The sequence below is a fragment of the Cygnus atratus genome, chromosome 5, assembly GCF_013377495.2.
Source record: "Cygnus atratus isolate AKBS03 ecotype Queensland, Australia chromosome 5, CAtr_DNAZoo_HiC_assembly, whole genome shotgun sequence".
Lineage (NCBI taxonomy): Eukaryota > Metazoa > Chordata > Aves > Anseriformes > Anatidae > Cygnus > Cygnus atratus.
Window position 1 is genome coordinate 41,875,239 of NC_066366.1, and position 24,295 is coordinate 41,899,533.

The 24,295-nt window shown below is 41.9% G+C and overlaps 1 protein-coding gene across 3 annotated transcripts in view; it reads left to right on the forward strand.

Moving 5' to 3' along the window:
- Positions 1-24,295, forward strand: part of TTLL5 (tubulin tyrosine ligase like 5) — a 126,652-nt gene that overhangs the window by 58,821 nt on the left and 43,536 nt on the right. For all 3 annotated transcript variants that reach the window (XM_035539403.2, XM_035539404.2, XM_035539405.2), the window contains 2 exons: positions 1,215-1,405; positions 14,107-14,261. In XM_035539403.2, coding sequence (XP_035395296.1) covers positions 1,215-1,405; positions 14,107-14,261 — 346 coding nt within the window. The remainder of the gene's footprint in view (positions 1-1,214; positions 1,406-14,106; positions 14,262-24,295) is intronic.

Below are 24,295 nucleotides of genomic sequence, written 5' to 3' on the forward strand. Positions count from 1 at the left end.
TTCCTCTCACACAGAAATCCATCAATGAAACCTCATAATGTTTTAATACTTAAAGGTGTGGCAAGAGCTCTAAAAAGAAGAAAGACATGAGTGGATTGGTATTGTATCTCATTCTCTAGGAACTTTCAGAACTGTTGTAATCAAGAGTATCCTAAAAACACGACCCAGAGACTACACATTTACTGTTCTAAGATAGGACATAGTTAAGCAATGCATCTTCAGAGTGTAAGGAATCTGAAGGGTGGAAGAAACTGTAGAGATTTATGGATGCAGACTGTAACATGTTAAGAAAGTTTTAGGAAGCATACAGAGGCTAACAGCTGTGCTCCCAGTAATATGCATTTCTTTGATGTGCATTTGCTTTGGATTATACATCAGTCAGCACTTTTCACTAGAGTTGCTATACAGCAACTCTATATAGTGACAAGCTTTCTAGCATTAAAATAAATCTGACTTCCCAACTGAGTACGTTATTTAAAGAAATCCATTTGTTTTCAAGGAAAATCATTATAGATTTAACTTACATAATAGCCAGCCAGCATTCTCTGGCAGTGGGTGCTATTAGATGCATTATAATGAGGAGAATGGGGGTTTGGCATTGACAAAAGCTCATATAGGTAATAACCTGTGCAGAACAGAAAGCTGTATTCTCCCTAAAATCTGTAAGAAATATCATACCTGCTTTTTTGTGTGTATGATCAGCAGGCTGAGAAAAAGTCTGACATATTATTAGGGTGGATCCAGAAGAGGATCACAAAAATGTTCAGAGGGCTGGAGCATCTCTCCTGTCAGAGTTGGGGTTGTTCAGCCTAGAGAAGAGAAGGCTTTGGGAAGATCTTCTTGTAGCCTTCCAATACCTAAAGGGGGCCTGCAAGAAAGATGGGGAGACTATACCCTCTTTACCAGAGTGTGTGGTGATAGGACAAGGGGTAATGGTTTTATACTAAAAGAGGGTAGGTTTAGATTAAATATAAGGAAGAAACTCTTTACTATGAGGGTGGTTAAATACTAGAACAGGTTGTTCAGAGAGGTTGTTGATGCCTCCTCCCTGGAAGTGTTCAAGGATGGGACTTTGAGCAACCCAATCTAGTAGAAGGCGTCCCTTCCCATGGCGGGGTTTGGAACTAGATGAGTTGGAAGGGACCTTGGAATCATAGAATGGTTTGATCTTTACGATGCTGCTAACTAAGCATGACCAGATGTTTGTTTGGTAGGTTTGTGCCATCGCAGTCCAGGTGGACAGCATGTGGGCCCAGCTGGGATACACAAAGATACAGAAGATGCTACTTCTCAGGGCAAACGTTACAGCCCCAGTATGGTAGCAGCAGAACTGCAACAGCTGGCAGAAAAGCAAGCAGCTTGTCAGTATTCCCCACCAAGCCACATCAGTCTCCTTACACAGCAGGTATGTAAGCTGCAGTCCCTGTGACAACAGAAAAATCTGTCACAAACTTCTGTGTCAGCACTGAGCTGGGATGAGGTACGCTGGAAAGAGTAAATCTCATGAAAGTAGATTTTTGTCATATTGCTAATTGGAAGTGTTTACAGTCACCAGAATTTTGATTTTCTGTGAGAACATGGCTAAACAAGAACATTGCTAAAGTCCTTTTTGTAGAAGAAAGTGAGTCTGGGCAGAAGATTAGAAAATATGTTGTGAAAAAAACAAACCCATGCTTGGTCTTATTAAACAAACTAAGTCCTCTCAGATTTGTGCTTCCATGAGAATTGCTTCCTCATTCCTCGAGTGTGTCATCACAGTGCTGGAAATGAAAGTCTGCAGAATGGATTCTGTTATAAATTCTATACTCCAATAACATTTCAGAGAAATAATGAAATTATGAAGTAATGAAGATATGATAACTCTTTTGCTAAACAGGGCAGTATATATGAAATTTACATTGACTTCTGGTAGATTTCTACCTAATTTCAAGTTTCTTTGAGTTATGTCCTATATGACTGTCTACACAAGTGTTCTTTTTTTTTTTTTCCTTACAGCATGCTACAGTTGTAAACTTTAAACTTTTGTATTCCTACTGCAGCTAGTTACTGATAGCTAAATTAGGAATTATAGAAAGGGGATCCAGAGAGACATTCACAAAGATCTACGTGGCATGGAGTGTGTAGCTTCCTGAGCACAGCTGCACTGGATGACAAAGGGGCACAAACTAGTAAATTGTAGATGGTGGAAAGTGTGTAGCCACCAGTCAGTCAATCAGTGTGGATATGCTCGCATCTGAAAGTGGCTATGAAGTGCAGTAGCAGCTCTGGGAATGTGTTGGTCATGGTACACTGGTTGTATTGCTTTTCACTTTTGGGTTCGTCCAAGACAGATACTTGCACAGGAGGTAGGAAATAGACAGGAGAATGAAGGTGCTAGTTCCTTCTTTGTGACAGGCAAACAATGAAGACTTCAGATGGTAGCATGAGGTGTAGGTTTTTCTCAGTGACCTTGATACGTTTTTGCATTAGGCTACAGGGTGTTTGTATAGGCTTTGCTTCTATATTGAAATTCAGAAACGTAGTTTGGGTTGTGTTAGTGGTCTTCTGTCAAAATGCAAAAGGGGATTCATGAGTCAATGAAAGGTTCAGAGCTGGAGCTCTGTCCAGCAATCAGTTTCTTTCCCGAGCTTGCATCTATTTGGTTCTAGACATCTGTTCTCTACTGTAATTCTCTAGGCCATGTTTTAGCAATAATCCCTCTGGACAGATTAAATCTGAGGCCTGCTTAGTATGAAAATTTGGATAGTTTAGTTGAGGACAATTTAATTCTGTTCTTTTAAGGCAATGTACAGTCTACAGTTAAGGCAATTCTGTAGTACTGCATTACCTTCCTATGTGTTTCTAGTCAGGGTACTCTGAATTAATGCTTTCACTTTTTTATTTTTCCATTTAAGCCTTTTGAAATATGATAGTCTTTTTAAAGTAGAAGTATTTTAAAAAAAAATTGTCATGTAAACCCCTGGAGGGGAACATCACTTACCGAAATAATAAAAACAGTACAGGTGTTTAAAGCCAGTCCAGCAAACTGGAGTTAGTATACCTGGTTCGAAAGTACCTGACTGGTACGAAAGGGAGTTGATATTTAGATTTAATGGTGTTTAATGGCAAGATTAAGACTATTGATTGTTGGGTGTGGGGTGGGGAGAAAGACTATTGAAAATATAACTACTGCTGTGGGCTGCTGCTTTTCCAAGGGCAAGAACTTCCATGTGAGTTGGGTGCCTTTTGACTGTGCCTTGGTTCTCTGTGTTGTACCCAGCTGTGTCTTGGGGGTGGGGGTACTCTAATCCAATACCTCCTTCCAAGAGCAGCTGGGAAGCTTGTTTTCCATTCCAGTTCTTGTGAGAATTGCTTCTACAGTCTAAGTACTATCCTGGGTCTCTGGGGTTCCTGGGAACGTAGCCTCAACAGCTGTGATTTGAATGATGTTGCCATTCTGGTTGGGAGTCCATCTCCGGTTCTCTCTAATCCCTGCTGTTCCTCACTGTTTCCTATCTATGCCCACAGCCCCTGCTTCATATTTTCTCTCACACTCCTATATTCTACCTTCTGTATTAAATGAATTTAATTTAAATCCATTGGCTGCTGAAAGGACAGTGTTCAAAGGGCAAATTTTATATGTAAGTAGCTGAAGAACTTTGAACAAATTTAACATCTGTTTTCAGAAAACAAGATTTTGTGATTATATCATCTGACTGTCTTGTCAGTCCTCTCAATTTGCTTCTGAAACACCAGATGGGTGACTTGTGTAACTGTCATTAATGATAACTGCAGGAAAGATGCTCCTTAAGGACACACCGGAGAATGACAATCTCAAGTTAAGTTATGAAAAATAAATATTCAGTTTTACAAACGAGTAACATACTGAAGCTGCTAGGGAGAATCCTTATAGTTAAACATAAAGCTAACATTCATTGTTAACACCTTCTGAGGAGTTTTATTCCATTTTATTTACTTTACGCAGACTTAGAATGTTTTTGTGCTTACATGAAGTCTAATAATAAAGCCGATTGTGAGGTTATGACAAACAGTAAGAATTCTGTACCTCCATCCATATGAAATCTTTCAAACACTTCCTGATTTTTGCAGTAGTCACCATCTAAGTTCAGTACTCCGCAGTATACAAGAACAACAAGGCATTCCTCTTGCGAACTCCCACTAAGTCCTGTAAGCAAGCAGTGCGGAGATATCTATGGAAGATGTGTGCCTTCAAGGGTCCAGCATTATCCTGATAAATTCCTGGCTAAGTGAGCTAATAAGGGGGCATCTGAGCTACAAAGGTCACAAGAAAACCAGTATGCAGTTGAGAAACCCCGTCCAAATCCCCTGAGATTCAACTAAATCTGTCTTAAAAATAGTGCATTCTTATTTCTTTCATGAAAATGTTGAGTGCGTAGAAGTACAAGGCAAATGAATGTTTCAGTCAAGGGCTACAAGGAAGTGCAGTTCAACTGTAACTGTTGTGTTTGGATTTTTGACTAACCAAATGCATATATTAATTAGCAGAGAACAGGACTAATTTGGAACTACCTGCAACGTGTGCTGCAGCTTGTTTGTAAGTTACTGAATGTAGGGAGGTGAGATCTTGGAAGGTGTCACAAGGAACAGGCTTGTAAAAGATGTGGTTATTGGCCAAGGAGATGTGCAAGGGTGTCACAGAAATCAGATCTTCATTATTCTGCTATTGGTAAATTATTTTATTGACATATTGGGGATATAGTCTAGGTCTGTGGAAACAAGTCTTGGAGGATAAGGGCATTAGAGAGATTAAATTTCCTTTGTATTATTTTTTTTTCACTGTAGTAGATGCGTTTTCTTTCCAGGTAATGAAGTGAAGCTCCTACCAGAAGAAAAGATAGGATAGGCAAAAAAATGTTTAGTGAGCCTCCTGTGGCTGGATGTTATGAAGAAATGCAACAAGAGAAGTGACGAAGTTTCTAGCAAAAGGTGTGGTTGGTGGTGACGTTGTTACAGAAGACAGAAATGTAGCAAATATACTTTTCTGTAACAAAGGCTCTTAAAGTTTCCGATAAATTAAAGTAAGAAGTCTTGCTCCAGAACCAGATGACCGCGCACTGAAACAAAAAAGAAATTTTAATTCACACAAACATAATATAAACAAACAAACCACCACCACCACCAACAAAAACAACCTTCCCATGTCTTGGTCTGTTATAATTATTTGAACTGAGAAAAGTGGCAAGAAGTGGCAAGTTGTGGAACTGAGTCTTGTTGTTTACACTTATAAAAGAGTTTTTGGCAATCTTTCAGCAAGGACTGTTAAGCCAGGTGTTTCAGGGTGAGGGGTATGTAGACTGGAAACAAAAAGCAAATAAAGGAATATCTGGCCCCTTTTCAGCGCAGCAAGTGGCTAACTGAAGTTACAAAATACAGAATGCACAAGATGGAGTGTAAATTTAAATTTGAAAGGAGGAGGTTAATAATGGCTGGCAAATTACTACCTAAAGTGTGAATATAAAAGCAAGTTATTGCAAGGTAATATAGGGTGTGAATTTACAGTAGATTAGCTACTCTGTAGTGTTCATCCATGTGAACACATACTTGTGCAGCTTATGTTTACTATGTGAGGCAACTCTTGTTATCTTCTGTATAAAGTGGGTTAGAAGTGTCCAGACGTTCATTTACTGTGAAGTTGTGCATGCTGTAAACTTGAACTCTAGCCTACCTCTTGGAATTTGTCAGTATATCTGTATTCTTCTGTTGATTATTATAAGAAAAGCAAAGAGAAATCTAACTTCATTAAGTGGAGTGCAATCCTAGATGAAGGTCAGTGTTTACAAATAACTGATTACATGATGAGCAATAACCTCAATTGCTTAAAATAAACAAAAATAATTGCCTGTTTTAGGAACAGGATAGGAAATAGTATGCAATTATGTGAAAATTAATACATTCCCTCCCTCAAAGAACTGTCTACAGTTCTGGTTGCTGTTTCTGAGGTGAATTCAGGAAAATATCTGGGATGCACAGATGAGTGACTGCAGTGGTTAAGTACATAATATAATTTTCACTTCCTCATTAAAAATGCAAGATAGTTTGTTTAGGGAGGAAATAAGTATGAAGGAATTATACAGAGCAGTGGATGACAAGGTAAATGATGTTGATTTATATTCATGTTTCTCAGAAGAAGGAGGGTATTCAGTTCAGTAGGAAGAGATCTGAATAAAAACTGATAAAAGTAAATAGTTACTGTCACAAAACAGGCTTATCGTCTGAAAATTCCTGCAACAAGATGCAATTAAGGTAAAAAGCTTAATAGGATTCAGAGCTATATTAGGTATTTATATGGGCAATATGAAATGGTATAGTTATCTCAGAATAATACTCTCATTTTCAGGTTGTCCAGAAGTTTTGCTCGTTTGGTTTGCCCATTGCCAAGCGTGAGGCTAGGATAGGAAGAGTAGTATTGGAGAACAAAGCCAGATATATTAGTGAATCTGGGAATGAAGTCTGAAGATACAGTGACAAGGGCTTACCAAACTGTATTAGGGACTGAATTGCTTTTGTTGTCTTGGCTTGTAGTACAGGATCCTTACTGGCTCCTATGCTACTTCTGGACAACTGAACTAAGAGGTTTATTTTTGGTCTGTACCTACTGTTAGTGATTGGTCTTACCTGATGAATTGGTGGATGAAGGCTGTGACAAAAATAATCTGGACTTGTTTTTTCCTCTGCTGTGTTCCTTACCAGGCATTAATCCTAAAGTCTGTACTTAACGTGTGTTTAGCATAAAATACTTCTGTGTGCTTGTATTGTAGGACTTTCTACAGGGAGGATGTTAAAATGCACAGCACGTGTGTAGATCCGGTGCCAGGTGGCTGGATCCTGGATATGTATATGCTTTCCTTTGTGAATAGCATGCTACTTCTCTCTGAAATACACTGTAAGGTAAAAGGAGGGTTTTCTCCTGCAGTGCTGGGTCTGTGTGAGGTCCCTATCACTGGCTGGTGTGGAGGGGCTGCAGCTGATAGCTGCCAGGCTGGAGTACTTCATAGTTATTAATGCTAGTGAACAGAAGAATGTGTTGAATTGGCCAGCTTCGCTAGGAGGAGGAGGAAGAGAAGGAGGAGGGGAAGCCTTGTGGGAGCTCTGCCCTTCTCTGTGAGGGGGAGAGTGAGATTTCAGGATCCACCTATCATTAGGAATAGCTCCAATTCTTCTAGCCAGGGAGTTCAATCATAGGGATAACATCAGACCACCCAGGCAAGGACTAGACCCAGCTGTCTCCATCTCAGCTATGCAACCAGTCAGTGCCCAGAATCTAGCAGCCAGGATTCCTGCAAACATGCTGACGGGCCCATAGGAGGACAGGGCACTCTCTTCATTCTACATTTTTAATTTGGACAGGAAGTGGAAACTAGGACGAAGGTGAGTTTACTGAGCATTGGGACAGCGGAGAGGAAGAAAGTGAGGAAGAAATGGAACAGGCAGTTTGCAGTGCCCCAGATTGCCTTTGTGGGAATTGTTTGCCACAGGAATCTCAAAATGAAGAGCTTCAACTTAACATCAGTTACAGCAATAACTTGAACCCTGTCATTCCTCGTCAGTTACCTATCTCAACTACACAGCTTGGTACCCTGGCCTGCATTGTCCTCAGCAGAGGAAAAGTGTCACAAGTGTCACAAAGCCAAGTGCCAGTGTGTGAAAACACTGTACAGGTCCCAGTGGTCATCATCTTCAGTTCTGGATCTGAGCAGTGCAACATGGTGACTACAAAGACTACAATAAATATTTTCAGAACTTTGGGGTATTTTCCCCACCAAATTTTTTTTTTTTTTTTTTCTGGGTTAGTCCCTTGCTTTGACTCAACTCACTTTATCTGAGTCTTAGTCTGATTCCTTTTCCTTACATAACTATTTGGTTGGCCTTTACCTTTACACTGACAGAGCGGAAGGGAATTGTAGAGGAAAAAAGCATCTTGCTCTGTAACCAGGAAGAGGTGCAAGAAGACAGGAGATGAAGTCTGAGGTCTGTTTTATTTTTGTCTTTCATACAGCTCTCTGCACTGCTGCAGGGCCCCATCTCCTCCTCATCCCCAGGCTGTTGACACAAGATTTAGAACTGCTTCTAAGGCTACTGACTCGTAGCATCACCAGTACTACAACTGGGTACAGCAGAGGCTGTAGGAAGCAAAAATGTCAGTGTGGCTTCTGCAGAGCAGGGATTGAACCCTTTTGCTCTGAGACTCCAGAGGGAATAGGAGCAGAGGCTTTTGTTTTGGTGCAGCAGCATTTGCAGATCTAAATGGGGCCAGGCTGAGCAGCTAGAACTCATCTTATGGGAAAGATTACACCCCGGTTATCAAACGTTTGGCAGGACTATGTCTTATCAAAATCACTCCCACTGGGAAGTTTTGAGGCAGAATGTGTCTAAATGAAAGCCTGACTTTTTCAGGAGGAGGAGGAGGGGAGTTCAGTCATCCACAGCAGCAGTACTAACTTTTTTTTTTCATTGTTAAGTGGATGCATACGCTGGAGACACTACAAAGGAATTTGCAAGTTTGTCAGGTTTCCCAGGAATGTCTCTGGCAGGTCTTTGTCTGGAACATTTTCTGGAGACTGGAACACTTGTGCTCTGTATGCATATGTATATCCTGTAAGCTGGTAAGCTCAGCAAGCAGAGAAGGAATGTCACAGGCCTTTGGCCAGATTAGCCTTGGTACACACACAGATTTCACACTTCCCAGCCTGCTGTTAGCCCCAGTTCTTCCCTTCTTGCTGGCTGCTCCTGCAAATTCAAATCTGTGCATGAAACAAAGCTGTTTTAGTATGGGGTGTGGTCAGCAAGCTGACCTGGGTCACAAGAAGGTGGCCCTAGAAAAATGTTTGTATTGTGTGGTTTCTCCAAGGAACCTGTGGTAGGTGTGTTTTGTGCCATTGTTCAGCCAGTGAAAGTGTGCATGTTTGAGATTGTGGTTTGGGGTTTCATTTGCCATTTCAGAAAAGAGGCACGTTAAGGTCCACTGATGTTTCCCATACCGGGATTGCCTGTTGGATTCCAGCCTCTCAATATATTAAGGAAGATGGACTGCAAGGCAGATAGACTGTGTCCAATAGCTCTAGAAAACCTGGGTGCTTTGTTAGACCACATTGTGTGGGCCTAGGCTAGATCGAATGTACATGGGAGCTCTGTGGTGAAGACAAGAAAATGCAGCACAAAGGCTGATGAGGGGACTGATTAATAATGAATATTTATGTTATTGCAGTATGTAGTCAGTCATCTCTGAAGGCTGAACAAAGAGAAATATCATTGAAAGAATGTAGCAAAATACTTTTTTTTTTTTTTTTTTAATGGAAAGTTGTTAGCTCTTACCCTCAGTTCCTGGGGATATAAATATTTCACTGATCTCAAAAGCTCTGGGGGATGTGTGTCTAAGGAAAGCTTGGCAGGTGAAAATAAAGTCACTATGCAAGCCAGGTAATGAAAGAAAAGAAACATTTGTTTTACAAGCGATTGGATATAAAGATGGCATTGATGGATGGAATGGATTAGTAAGTAATAAAATGGGAAATTAGGGAATGACTGGGGGGTCTTGAAGAAGTCAAAGTGAGCGCACAGGAAAAAGAAGATCAAAAGACAGAAGATCCCACAAATGATTAGGCATTTTGCATATTTTTCATTAGTTTTCTAATGGAGTGATTCCTTCTTTGAGCTTGTGATATAGTGTTATCTTCTCCTATCTGAGGCATCAAAGCTTAAATGTTCTGGTCTGATCATAAGGCCAATGCTCTTCTACCTTACATGTCTTACCATGATCCCTGTCCAATCTTTCTTTAAAGGAAAAAGGTTTCCTCAATGAACTGTTGAACCAATCAACTTTGAAACTTACTGGTAGTAGACATTGTGCCAAAAACTGTGGCATTAGGTCTTTTCCTGTTTCAGACTATGATAGAGAGAGATTTTCATCATACTGGAGGTTTTTCTGGAAGAGACAGTAAAGTAGGACTATGATGACTGCATCTTTTTGGCCCATCTTAGTCTTGATTTTCGAAATGCGTCTTGACCTCCTGGATCCCTTTTCTTCCTCAGTAATCAGAAAGACCCAAATGTAAGTCTGAGATGTGTGAACTGGAGAAGATGCAAGTGTGGCTCCAAGTAGAAGAAATAGCCTTAGACTCTGTAGATCTCCAGTCCTCAGCACCCTTTTTATAGGCAAAAGGATATGATTGGCCGCTGGCAGAAAAATATTAAAACTATCAACTGGGGAGTGTGAAGTAGGCATTTTTTGTACTGCATTGCTTGCTTAATGTTGTAACACAATGACCAGTGAAACTCAGGATCTGCTGTTCAGGATGTTGGTAATGAAAATTTAAGACATTTTTCCACTGCCAAGAGGGGCAGAGTAACAATTTCTAATGATTATGTGTCGCTATTCACTCTGCTTGGCTCATGCAAAGCAGCAAGAGAAACACTTGACCTTTTGCGAACTTTTTCCTGAATCCTTGAAGGAATCTGCAGTGCTGGTTTTTTTTTTTTTTTTTTTGGTGTCATTTTTAACAGTTGCTACTTTGGAAAAATCGGAATGTCTGCTGCTTTATGCTTTAGACTATTTGAAACAAGATCAAAATGAAAATAATGCATTTTATTCAAGTTCTTGAATGTGATAATGGGAAACTGTTGAAAGAATAGTGTAATGTAGATCAGGAACGTGAAAGATATTGAGCTTCTCTTCTGACTCTTGCTTGTGATTTATTTTAAAGGTTCTTTGTCTATAGAATATTATTTTTTAGAAACAAGTTCTGTATTGGAGCTTTCATTCTTCCTACCTGTATTTGGAGATTTCACGTTTGTCATTTCACTTATAAAACAGATTAACAAAAACAAAACCCTCAACTCTTGTATCCGGCACTTTTGGGTATCATTACGTGACCTTGTTTTCGATCTTAAATTTATTCAGAAATATATTTCTCTGAATAAAGCAAGACCATAGAGACCTCATTCGTTTAAGCTTATGTATTTCTAGTGTCAAGAGGGCAAATGTATTGCTCACCTTGAAACACTTTATTAAAAATAAACAAAAAAAAACTAACTCTTTTTGTTGTATGTCCTCATGAATAACTATCTTCCTTTTGAGCTCCACAGCCTTTCTTTTTTTCTTTTTGTTTTTTTTGTTTGTTTTTCACTACTCCTAATTTTGAAGCTGCAAGCTATTCTATATGGAGCTTTTGGTATGTGCTTTGGTCCAGGTACTGTACTTTATCTTCTTTTAAGCCAAAGAAACCATTGATTTGTTGCTAAGTATTTGCCTTTTTACGAATACTATTGCATCAGGTAGACAGGAGGGCTAGCATCTGGAAAATGAAGCCACTATGTACAGATGTGCTGGGGGTCCCTTGGCAATCCACCAGAACATCCTGGTGAGCTAATTATAACAGCTGGAATATCTCAGCACATGGCACAGTATTAAGTAGTAACACCCATCTGGGTGGGCTGGCTGCAGCTAAACCTTACTCTCTTGCTGGTCTTCTCTCGCTCATTCTGAATCCCTTGCCTGTCTTTAATCCTGCTGTAATTTAAACACCTGTCTCTCTGGAATGTGTGAAATGTCCCTTCTACCTATGCTAAGCTATCTGCTCACCTGCTTTGGTTGGAAAGACAGCTTTCAAATAAACAATGATACAGTATGAGAGAAGAAAGCATACCACATTAACAGAGCAGGGGTGAGCTGGTAATTCATCAGACTAAATGCGTCTCGGTATCAGGATGATGAGGACAGAAGATTGGATAAAGTTGTCCTGTGTTCACACATGACTGTGTTCGCTAAGTTGCGGTTGCCGTTGCTGATGATCTAAGAATTGTATAGATCCTATTTCACGTACCATGTCGGCCTCTGTCTGCCTCATTTGCCATTCTTGCCTTTTTTTTCTATCCATCACAAACTCTGTGTGGCCAGAAACTGTTAGGTATTTGCGTGGTGCCTGGCACAGTTAGACCTAGATCTAATTTGATGGTTTTTATTGTTGCCATGAAAAGGCTTTATATTAAAGTCTACAGAAGACTTTAATTAGAGGGTGAGGTTGAGGCACCAAAGTGACACCTAATGCTGTTTTCTGTATAAGGCGCCCATTTCTAAGCCTGCCCAATATGTCCCACCATAAGACTTTGTTTTAAGGTCTTACAGGTTCCCTCCACACCGAGGATGCTAAGCTGAATTTCTCTGCAGACTAGAATTTCTTGCACTTCTTGAGTACTGAGTCTTGAGACCCTGTTCTCCTCTGTTTTCAGTGACCAGGTCTGTGTTGGGCTTGCAACCTGGTTGACTTGAATGCAGAATAAAGAACAATTCTGCAAAGGTGTGGAGAACAGCTAGGACAAGGGGTGTTGTAAAATTTGGACCTGGGCCCAGCATGGGAGAGGATGCTGAGAAGTATTCAGGTGAAAAGACAGAAATGGAAGGACATGTGGTATATGTGGTCCAAAGAGGAACCCAGATGTTAGGACTGGGTGAACAAATAGATTGGCAAAATGAGCAGGCTGGGGAGGGGAATAAAAACTAGAACAACTTGGGTAGGGTGCGTGAGCAACTGGAAGAGGAACTAAGAACAGAAGTGTGGGGAGAAAGATCAAATAAGCTACTCCTGTGGAAAGTTCCTAGGTCTGGGATGGTGTGGCTCAAAGGCCAGTAATAGTGTGGACGCCAGTGCTGGAAGTTAGGAAGACTGAAACTGAAATGAGCAGAAAAAGGAGAATGATGTATGAAGTGTGGAAACTGGGACTGGATGAGAAGAATGATGCACCGACAAGGAAGACAAATGGGAAAGGACCAGAGTTCAGTCAGAGGATATGAAGTCTGCAGTCCTGTCAGTGTAAGACTGTTGTAGGTATGAGTGTAGTATTAAGCAAAGAAGCTTGTATGTATTTGTTTTAGTACAATTTCAATTGAATTCTGGTAAAAGAGCATTGTTAAGATAACAAAGCTGGGAATTCACAAGCTATGCTTAAGCATTTAAATGAAGTTAGGTCACACCTGAGTGACTTAATGAGCATCACCTTTGAGACCTAGAGCAGATGTAGGGCTAGTCTTCAGGCTCTTCTTTTCTTGTTGTCCTGTGTCTCACAGGCTACGTGCTTTCCAGTTACCACAGAAATGAGCAGGGGCAATACAAACAAGTCTTGTTTGCCATACAACTTTAATCTTGGTGCAGAACCAGGTCTGTTCTGTGCTCCTAAAAAAGCAGTATGTGATCATGTAATTAAAGACGGTCAACCTTTATAGTGTTTTGTAACCTTCATAAACTGTTTTTTAAATATAAACTATCACTTACGCTTCTATAACAGATAGCATTACCTTACAAATGTAGTCTCTCTTCAACAGACCAACAGGTAGTGTATGCTTGCAGAGTTTGATCTTTTTAGAAGATAAGCAACACAGCAGGAATGTTCAGAGAAAGAAACAATGGAATGCATTTTATATGCTTAAAAACACATTGATACTTGCTTTACAGTTTGATATAACAAACATCTACCAAACATGATTACAGGCCATCGTTAACTAACTTGTATAGTTACTAGCGTGAACACTTTGAAGGTGGTTTGGGTGAGAAGTTTTATTCATGTGTGGTGTAGTTTGATACTACATTTTATATCCAAGGTATATCTCTGTGCATAGATGGGGAGGGTAGAGAGGAGACAGATGTATATGGATGGTTTGGTGACACAGCTCATGATGAATGAGCAGATACACTGAACTCTGGTCAGAAAGAGTAATATAAGCACCTAGCTTTTTATTGTAGATTTAATCTTTTAATGTAGAGTTAATTTTTATTGTATTCTCGTTATTTGTTCCATGGCAGGAAATGCTTTTGTGCTTTAGGATTTTTGTCTGATTCTTGTTCTCATCCTTCTTTGTGTTTCTGTGAATGGAAGGATTGTAGTTTTAATGCTGGATACGTGAATTCATCTCAAGCATGGTTGCTGTTGGTGTCATCTCTGGCTCCTTTATGTAGCTAGCAAAATTCTTCTGCATCTGAAGATTGACTTCTTTAGCAGTCTTTAGTATGTGCTCTTTCCAGTTTACTTAGTGCCACCTTTTGTTCATTTCTTGGTTTTTAATAGTTTCTGTTGTCTTTTTCTTTGCCTCTTCAGTTAACAAGCTTGAACTTGGCAAGTGGAGCTGTAAGCAAGGGGAATGCAGCTGGGCCCCAGAGCTACCGGTCAACACTCAACAGAAAAGGGTCACTGTGGGCTGTTCAGTCAGACACTCATGCAGCTGACAGAAGATGCGTCTCTTCAGCAGTCAGGTAAGATAAAGTTGGCGTTCCAGATTTTTGAAGGAGAATGCTTGGCACTCAGGAGCTCATTCATAACTTATGTTTATCCTCTTGCTCAGAAGATAACGTCTAAGGGCCAAGTACCAGTTCTTTTCAGGTCTATCCTAGAAACTAGGCCTACAAAACCAAATTTATGTTGCCAGTGCTGGCAGGTTCATGGTGAAATAAGGAAATAGATGAAAGTGTAGAATGGAAGGGAAATGTCTGTTTCTCTTCCCTGATTATTTCTCATCCTGGTATCTGTAAGTTTGGGTTCACTGCTCTTGAGACATATGCAGAGTACAAACCTGTTCCTGATGCTGCAGAAATCTCCACCAAGGCCTCATCTTCATGCTTTTTCCTTGAATATCAAGTTTAGTTTGTTCAAAGATAGAGCAACATCCTGTAGAGTTTTACTAAGTTTCCTTTTCAGATGGCTTCCTTCTGTTCTTTATTAATTTTGGATATTGGAATTCTTATTTATGTCTGATGCACTCTTTGGACTCAGGGCAGAGGACTATGATTCTGCAGGAAAACTATTCTTCCTGGGATTGAAAGAGCAGCAATATTTACTCCAAGGATTCTGGATCTTGAAAGCTAGGAGCAAGGTGAGCTTGCTGCAGAAGGCTGGGCCTAACACAGGCCCAGAACTGCTTGAAATTTCTGATTTCTTCCTTTGCCTGAGTTTGCCTTCTTGTCCTTCTAAATAGAATGATGAGGCAGGGCTTCCACAACACAGGTTTAGGACTTGAAAGTGCTGTGTACATGAAAATATTGATTCTTGCCATTGGTACCTCAATGCTACTGGAAAATGGAGGGAGGTAAGGAAGACAGATATGCAGTACAGAAGGAATACGTGACCTGGGTGGTCATCCTTTCCCAAATAGGTCCTTCAATAGGAGGATTGGAATGGGATTTGGAAAGCTCAAGTAAAATTGTTCTTATTTCATCAGTCACTGCTTTTTGTCCTGCCTAGAGAAGAGGAATGTGAGAAATGAATTCCTGGCCTGTTTCTGTTCCAGCACAATGTTTGCCTCTGGGGTTTGGAGTTATTGAGAGAGGTGGTGATTCTGTTCTTGGAGCCCAGCCAGGGCTGGGCTTACCTAATCCAAATAAAGAACCTATCCAACAGGTGTAAGCTGCCTTCCCCTTCTATACAGTTTTAGAAAGCAGCAGAGTGCAGGCTGGCCTGGAGCTTCTGTTCATTTCTCATCTCTGCTTGCAGCTCTGCATGGATTCAGACATGGCTGGAAAGAAATTACTCAGTCAAAATCTCCTGTTGTGGGTCTCTGCGGAAGGCATTGTAATTACCACATTTTTCTGAAACCATTTCTGTTATGTCATTACCTGTAGATCTGACAACCCAACTTTTAATATCCAGAGCTCCACTCTGAACCATTTCCAGAGCCATGCCTCATCTAGCGTTGTATTTGTAGTTCAGCAAAGAAATTTGCTTTATTTCTTACAAAGATCCAAAAGTACTTCAGAAGTGTCTGACCACAGCTGGTGATTCCATCTTCAAGCTTTTGATGAAACATTTGGTCTTTCAGTACTTGAGTTATTCCGTTATTATTCTCAGAGCAAGACAAAGAAAGATATCTTAAGACCCTTTGAATTATTTTATCTTTGTGGCTGCTTGTGTCAAATGGCCAAAATTTACTGGGAGTTAAAAGTTTAACATAAAAATGGAAATGAAAAACATGAATTCTTGAGGCAGTGCTGGATTACACAGACTGTGAACTTGTATTTAATGAAAGAATTCCAAAAGGAGTATCAAGGTTACATGTGGAGACAGCTATCTTGTGTTGCAAATGCCTTTTTTGCTACTTGGTTTGTTACATTGCAGCTCAGCAGTTCATAGAGGGTCATCTGATGGGTGTCAGCCTGTGCTCTGTACTAGATGACTGTTTGAAGAAAAGCTTCCTGTTTTGTTCCATTGAGGTTCTGGTCTATCAGTTGTAGAATTCAGCAGGGATGGAAATATTTTGTCAATGGGTCTCTTATCTGGCTTGCGCTTGGCTCCAGTTCAAACATCTGCCTCTGAAGCTCGGTCCCTACAGCTTTTGTATGGCTCTATGGTAAATCTGAGCCATCTTAGTGCTTCTGAGGTTTGTTTGAAAATTTGATTTTGATGCTTGTGAGCTATGAGATTCGGGCTATTACTGACAAATCTTCCTCCTCTTTAATTCCCACTCTCCCAGTACTGATTTATCTAATTTTTTTTTCTGAACAGAAGTTAGTTCTCCATTCTTTTGTTGAATTCCTTTGGCTGTATGAGAAGGGTTGCCCAATCAATAGTCTGCTTGCCAAAAGGCAAAGGAGATCTTGAGTTTGTAATACACAGAGAACAGTTCTGGATACTTTAAAATGTTATTGTACGAATCTGTAGTGCTGTCCCTTTTGAGACTTTTTTTTTCAGTCACTTTCTGTGAGCTTTGTTTCTATTCCCACTCAGCTTGTGATTTAGGCTTTTGCCATGCCCTGGGCAAAGAAGCCTGCAGGGCTGTACAAGAGGTGAGATGTTCCGAAGTTGCACTATCATAACAGGGCTGTCCGAGGCCCTCTACCATGTTTGCTGCAGCCCAGCCTTTATTGCCCTTTGAAGCTCCCTGCAGCTATACTAAATCTGCTCTTTCCTTCTATAACCCTAGTCCTGAGGGCCTTATTTCAGTTCTGTCTCAGCTTCTCACTCTATCAGGCAGGATTGTCACCTATTCACTTTCTGCTGTAAAGGCATTAACATGTTACAGTTACATGTTTTGTAATTTAAGATTACCATTGATAATTTTTCACAATATTAATAATGTAACCTAAGGACAACAAATATGAAAATGATTCCTTATTATCCATTGGAACTCATTTCCAGACATGGATGCCAAGACCTTACTAGAACTGGGGCATTGAGCAGCTCTTGAAAGCATTCTCAGTTGCATGATAAAGGTAGAAAATAGTGTTTAAGAGAATGAAAGTTGTTGTTCAGAACCTAAACTAATTTCTCAGTACCCATTGGCAAATAGTTGCATAATCACTAGTGATGAGGATGGTCGGCTTCCCTAGAAGCTTCTGTGACTGGAAGCTGCAGCTGCTGTGTCGCTTGTTTTTGAAATTCTCCTCAAAGAATCACTTGGACTCTGCAAATCACTCTCTGCCCAAGACCTGGATCAAAGCTAGTGAAAAATAATTTTTTTTCTAATTGGTACAAATTTCTGTGTTTTCAGCAGGCACCTTGGACTCAACAATAGCCATCCTTGCCCAGGTTCACCTTTTAGAACTCATACAGACAGTCTGTTGGCAAGAACTTGGTGATTCGGTCGCTGTTTTCCCACATCTCTGTTTCATTAGCTTCTTGTTCTTTCATGACATCTTGCTCAAAACCAAAGACAAGATCAACCCAGCTTAGCATATGGTTTTCTTGGATCTTCTGACAGATTTACCTAACTTGGTCAAGCAAGCTTCTCTGTCACCATTCAGAAGGTAGAATGGCAGTCCAAATTATATCAGGCAGCTTGGGAGGGCTACTGCAGTCAGAAACAAAGGATTCTGCTCTTCTTGTTGGTTAACATGCTCAAAATACTTCTTTGCTCACAGTTTGAGCCAAGGTGCTCAGGTTCATCAGAAAATGACGTTTTGTTGGCAGGCTCTCTAATCTGGGTTAAACAGTATAAAAACAGAGTTTAGATTTTCTGGTCTAGGAGTTTATAAGTTGAATTCGCTCCGTTGTCATTATTAATGGTAGTAACAACTCAGAGCATTGTGGGCTATGTGCATATAGTGGCCATATGTCCAGGTTCCCAAACAGGTTCTACTTTGTGTATTTTCATTTTAATTTTTTTTTCTTGCCTGGAAATCTTGAGTGGGATGGGAAACTAGAAGATTCCACACAGACCTTTGGCATCTCAGGCTTTCAGGAACCCCAAACTGTATGACTCAGGTCTGAAAATCCTGGTTTTCTGTGTCAAAGGGGTAGCTTGTTTTACATAAAGGGAAGGTGAAAGTGGCTTCACTGTTTGCTCAATTTTTTATTTTAAATTTTCAAGATGTAGGAGGTAAAATATGAAATCAGGCAAGTGCTTGGACCTTGACTAGACAGGGTACGAAGAGCTACGAGTAGAATCATACTAGAATAGCCAAGAGATGTGCTAATGTACCAGGTGGTTCTCACAGTGCTAGAGGGCGAGAAGTTGATGGGACTGTCTTGCTTTTTGCAAGACTCATGGGCTTGGTTAAGGTGGGCTTAGCATGGCAGATGCAGCACGGATCTTGCAGCAGGGACTCTGGGAAAGAGCTAACTACACATAGGCCTGCAGCTAAAAGTAAGGAGGAGAGAATTCCTAGTAATCTTGACAGCTAATGACAAGTTTTTGTAAGAATAGATCTGTTTCTCTTTGTTGCCATGCAGTTCTGCATCTGAAGGGTTAGTAGTGACTTTACACTCTTCCAAGTTGCTTGTTTCAAGCTCCCTGCAGTCACTTGCCAGGTAGAGACTGTCCATTCTCTGTCCTGTGTCCAGCTTGCCAAGTGGCTGGAGCCTGTGTGTTTGCTCAGCAGCTGGGTGCAGGCTAACGTTGAAGAGTCTGTGCTGTACTGATACCTCTGGAGGAAATGAAGGGAGAAAACAGTGGGCACTGAGGGCTACGCAACAGGCCTTCAGTTTCAGGAAAGTCTGTGCTGACCTTACACTTCCAGCTAGGCAGCACAGAAGTGCCAGAGCAGCAGTAGACCGACATGACTGAGTCCAGTCCTGTTTCAGCATTGCCATGTGTCTGTTCCTTCCTCCTGACGCCACTCGTCCCCTTCTCTTTTCCCTCTTAGAGGAAATGTCTGATTACGAGCTCAGTCTATCTGCACTACACTGCATTTTCTGCAGGCTTCATAGTTATCATGCAGTCTTTTTCTTTCCTTCCTGGCGTAAAGATGTTGCTTCTAATACCCAGCACTAGCAGAACGTGCTGTCCTCATTCTTGCTGACGGGCAGAAGAGTCTGGAGCATGAGGCAAATGTAACAGGTTATTCTGACGCTGCTACCTTTGATTCTTCTCTGTTGTTAAACCACTGGGAGGGACCCCAGCTCATAGTGTCCTTCTAGGCTGCTGCTTGCACGGATGAGTGCTGCTATAGGAAGACTTGTGTAGAAAAGTCCCTTTTCAGCCAGAGTGGCTATTTGCAGTAGGGCAGACACATGATGTTGGTTCCTGTTTTCTGTTTTTTTCCCCCTATGACAGGCCTGTCCTATCTTAATGCCTAAGTTAATTCAATTTCTTTATTCGTAGTGGAGGAGTAAATGAGAATGGGTCTAGTGATTTTCCTTTTTTTCTGTGATCAGTCCCCTGTCCACTTCCCCTTGGCAGCTCTGTCATACTACATCTGCTTGTGGCTCTTGGGAAGCAGCATTTCTGACAGTCCTGAAACTGTGGGTTGATCTATTATCACCTTCTATTCAGAGGAAGGATGAGGAAGGAGGGTGAAAAACAGAAATACTGCCTGTGTAGCTGTATGTTCTTGCAGCTCCTCCTGTCTCTAGTTCGTGCATGTTCTTCCTCCATCCCCACATATTTGTACACGTAACAGCCTTCCTGCCCTGGTAACCTCTTACCTTTTTTTACGTGTCTCCCAGGGTCGCTGGTGACAACTTGTTAACTGTGGAAGTGAATTGGCTGACTTAAACTTTGGAAGTACATGGTTTGCTTTGTATTACTTCTTATAGAGAGAGATTTTGGTCACACTAACGAAACTTGTGATGGCAGGTCCAATTACTCTCCATCCTGCTTGGAAATTGCCCTGAGCCTCCGCACCACGGGTTGGCACCGTCTTGAAGGATCCCTGCTTCCCACAGCCAGGCCTTGGCTCTGGCTGCCTGGAGCCTCCGGGAGAGGAAAGGCGGAAAGCTCGTGACTTGCCCAGACAGTCTGAGGCCTGGCCCTGCAGCCTCGGCTCCCCAGACGCTGTTGAGTCGGACTTGGCTGGCAGCCGCCGCGCTGTTACTTTTCCGAGGTAATAAGTGAGATTAATCGCAGGACCCTTTCCAGAGGCGAAGGGGGTTTGGGCTGAGTGCAGGGAGAGAGCGTAGGAGCCAGTGCCGGGGCTGGGAGCTGGAGGCGAGAGCTGGGGCCTTGCAGCAGGGCAGAGCAGGGCACAAACAGACTCGTGCGAGCGTGGCCTCTGCTCGGCTGCTGCTGGAGGCTGCGCTGGAGCCGCAGCCTGGGGGCCTCCTTCGGGCTGGCTCCAGCTGAGCGAAGCGGGCAGAGCGTCGGCATCGCCTCCACCTGTCTGCTGAGCCCGGGCAGCTGTGCTTTTTGCAAGTAGTTCTAGTGAGGTGAGGGGACAGGTTTCTCTTCCTGCACCTGGCTCTGACTGCATGACTTCCTTTCAGAGAAGGTATGACAATCTTTCCCGTTATTCCCAGCGAGCAGCCCATGTTGGTAGGCGGAGGGGAGCGATAGGGGTTTCATACCTTCCCTGAAGGCAGTACTGCAGAATGGTTCTTGGTTTTCTCGTTTCAGCTGCCTACACAAACTGACCTTACCCCAGCGTAAATGTAGGATTTGCTAATCTTTCTGGTTCTCCTGTCCTGTGTTTCAGAGTAACTACCACCAATGTCTTCAGTGAAAGCAGAGAGCCTTTTTGATTGGCAGTAAAGAAATTCCCAGCCTCTAGGGGAAGCTTGCTTTTGCCCCCCAGCTGCTAACAGCTGACTTGTAGTTCTCACCATATTTTCTTTTCTACATAGTCTAGTTGTGGGTGTTACTGTTAATCATGTTTTTGTTTTCTGGGAATGTTGTTGCCTCATTCATGAGCTGTAGCAGTGAGTTCCACAGGTAAATTTCATATTATGCAGAAATTTTTTTTCATTTTTTGGATTTTTTCCAAATTTGCTAAAAGTCTCTGCCCGCTTATTATGTGAAGGCAGACAGAGATGCTTGATTTATTTTCTGCACTATTTATTCTGTATGTTTCTATCATCTCCCTTCTTATTTGTCTCTCCTAAACTAAACAGTCCCATTCTCTTCAAGTCCTAAATGGAAATCTTCCAACCCTCTAATAATTAGCTGTCTGTCTTTATGGAGATGACAAGGAATGAAAACAGTACATCAAGTAGGAGTAAAACATTGATTTTATGTGACACTATCATTTTTTAACTTTTATCTCTCATAACTTACGTATGCTTACACCTTGCTGGCTTCTGACCATGCTAAACACTGGATTTTATTAATATGCAGTTGTTTGACTATTGCAGTTCATGTAAAACTGAGCAACAGGTATAGGCAGTTCGTGCTGATACAATTCTTTTTTTAATTCCTCACTCGTGAACTCTCCTCTTCCTGGCTTTTAGCTGCCACCAGTGGATTTTGTTGGCTGTGATGGAAGTCACATGCTGTTTTCCATTCTAGTAAGCATTTAATTTAATATAGAGCTTGTTGAAATCTTTTAGTGTCTTGCGCTACTTGCCTCCTAACCTCGCCCTCTGCCATCCCTGATCTCTTTGAAATATCCTGTGTGGGTTCTAGATATTTCATCTTGCCAAGTGACCAGCAGATCTCCCTTCTCTCTGCATTTAGTTAAACCTCCAATTGCCATTACAATAGTTCTTTTAGAGTGGCATTCAGAGGGTTAATGTGGCTGTACCTCTCACTTCAGTAGCTCTTGGGGAGAATTCTGCTGCCCGCAGCTCTCTAGGAAAGAGGGAACCCCAGTAGCCTGGTGCTCTTTGGGGGCTGCTCTGCCCAGAGCACTCTTTCTTTCTAGAGGAGCTCTGAAAGGGTTACAAGGGAGCCTTGGCTGTTTCTTTGAGCTATTTGGAAAGGACGGGCCTCAGACAGCTTGGCAGGAACCTGGGGCCCTGTTTTTTCCAGCCCAGCCCTTCCTTCTGCACGGAGCTGTCAGGGAATCCCACGAATGTCTGGTTTCTCCCCTTTCTTAAGTTTTTCAGCAATATTTTTATCCATCCCTGGCTCTTTCTCACACAGGGACCACAAGTTTTGTCGATTGCTTTGCCTTGCAGGTAGTGAGGTGGAAATGAAAGCCATGCTACCATGCCATAGCCGCTGGAATTAGTTCACAGTTGTGCAGCTGAGAAGGGCACTGGGAAGTTTCCCAGAAGAGTGTCCTTTCTGGCATTGATTGTAGGGCAGGTCCATCTGGCCTAAGAACAGAGGGATTGAATGGGCCCATCTTTGAACTGTGCTATTCCTGTGGGTCACAGCGAGGCACTCGAAACCTCCGAGCTGCATGTTCAGTATCCTCCCTACCAGACACACAACAGAATGCTGCTTTGTAAAAATGGAAAGTCCCTTTGTAAACCAGTCTTATGACGGACAAGACAGGTTAGCAACCTTTCCTTCGTTTGCCTCATGCTCTCCAGGGCTGTCCTGAGGCTGAACTCTTTGTGAGTATTTTGTGTTTTGGAGGTTTCTGGGTCTGCCCTATACCTTTTCGCTAAATAAATAAATAACTGAAAATGCTTAGAGGAGGAAAAGAAAAGATGTCTTAGAGTTAGAAAGGTTTGTTGAAAGTTTGGTTACTGGTAAGTGCAAAGGTCTTGAAAGGTCTCTCTGATGTTGGAGCTACTGGTATTCTATAATCTCAGGAAGCCTGTCAGATGCTGGGAGCAGGGTTAGATCTGAGATCCACGTGGAAAGCTTTTCCAGAAGGCAGCCCTCATGTGGTGCAGTCCCTGGACGACTCTTGGAAGTCAGCAACCAAAGGGCCTGAAGTCAAGCTCAGATAAAATCAATTTTCAGTGACCAAGTAAGAATGCCAGAGCAGGAGGTAGCAAAAGGGGCCAAAGGCTTTTCCTTCTTCCTGTTAGGCTTTGTTTTGGGGCTACCTTCCCTTGTGCAGTGAAGTTTCCACCACCAATGCATGTTCACATTTTCCATCCAGCCCAAGCGCATGCTTTGGCTTGGTTTACTCAGGGTGAGCACAACACTCTTTTTGGTGTTTCATCCTGTGATATAAACGGGAATTCCCTTCCAAGAGCACAGAGAAACCCCTTTCTTATCCCTGAAAGTGTTAGTCAGCCCTTCCTGTGAAGATCCTGCTTTGTCACCTAATTTTCCCCACCTTTCAGACTGGGGAAATTTTGTAGCTGACACAGGAGTTTGTGAATGTATGTTGTTGGCTTCATGACAGCCTGTTATTCTCTGGGGCTTCTCTGGGCTGCAGGTATCAGTCAGCAGCTGTTTGTGAGCCATGCAGGGCTCCAGCATTTAACAAAAACCTCTTTTGAAAATAGAGGAGGGGGGAAAATAAAAGCATAAAGAAGTTGGGAAGTATTTCAGCTTTCCTGTGTACGTGGCGACAGCTTTGTTGGAGATGCTGCTCACTAGCTCATAGGTCTTTGAAGTTGTACATACATTGTGTAACCTGAAGAAGATGGGGCAACTAGAACTCCACGGTGGAATGCCAGATTTTTGTTTAGGGAGTAGTGTGAATTATAATACTGAGTAACACTGGAGATTAGTAGTATTTTCTTAGTCTTTACCCAGTGCTGTATGCTCTCAGACGGTGAGTAGTTTGACCAAAATGTTGTGGGCAGGAGGATTTGATTGGTGATAACCCATAATGCGTTTCAGTGTCTCAGGAAGGCTGGACGTTGGACTGTCCAGAACCAGCACCAGTTGCAAAGATTTTAAGTGTTCTGATAAAGGTAGGCTCTGCAATGGCAGGATAAAGTAAGTCCTATATGGAAATACCAATGTATCCAGGGTCCTTTATCACAAGCAGTTGTTTCCAGGGGTTAATTCTGTAACGGTAGTTGAAAGATGGATATCCTCTTTTAGAGGATGGAAAAACAAAACAAAATACCTCCACCCTCCCTTCATCCCCCAAACAACAACAACAACAACAACAACAGCCAAGCAAACCCACCAGGTAATGTTTAAAGATACCGCAGTTTCCAGACACTCTCCTGTTGCACTCTCTGAACTTTTATTAACATTTCTCATCCAATTACTGTCCACAGCAAACCAGGTGGGGAGAGGCCAAGGCAGCCTGGCTGATCCAAGTCTACTGAAAGCTGGCCCTGG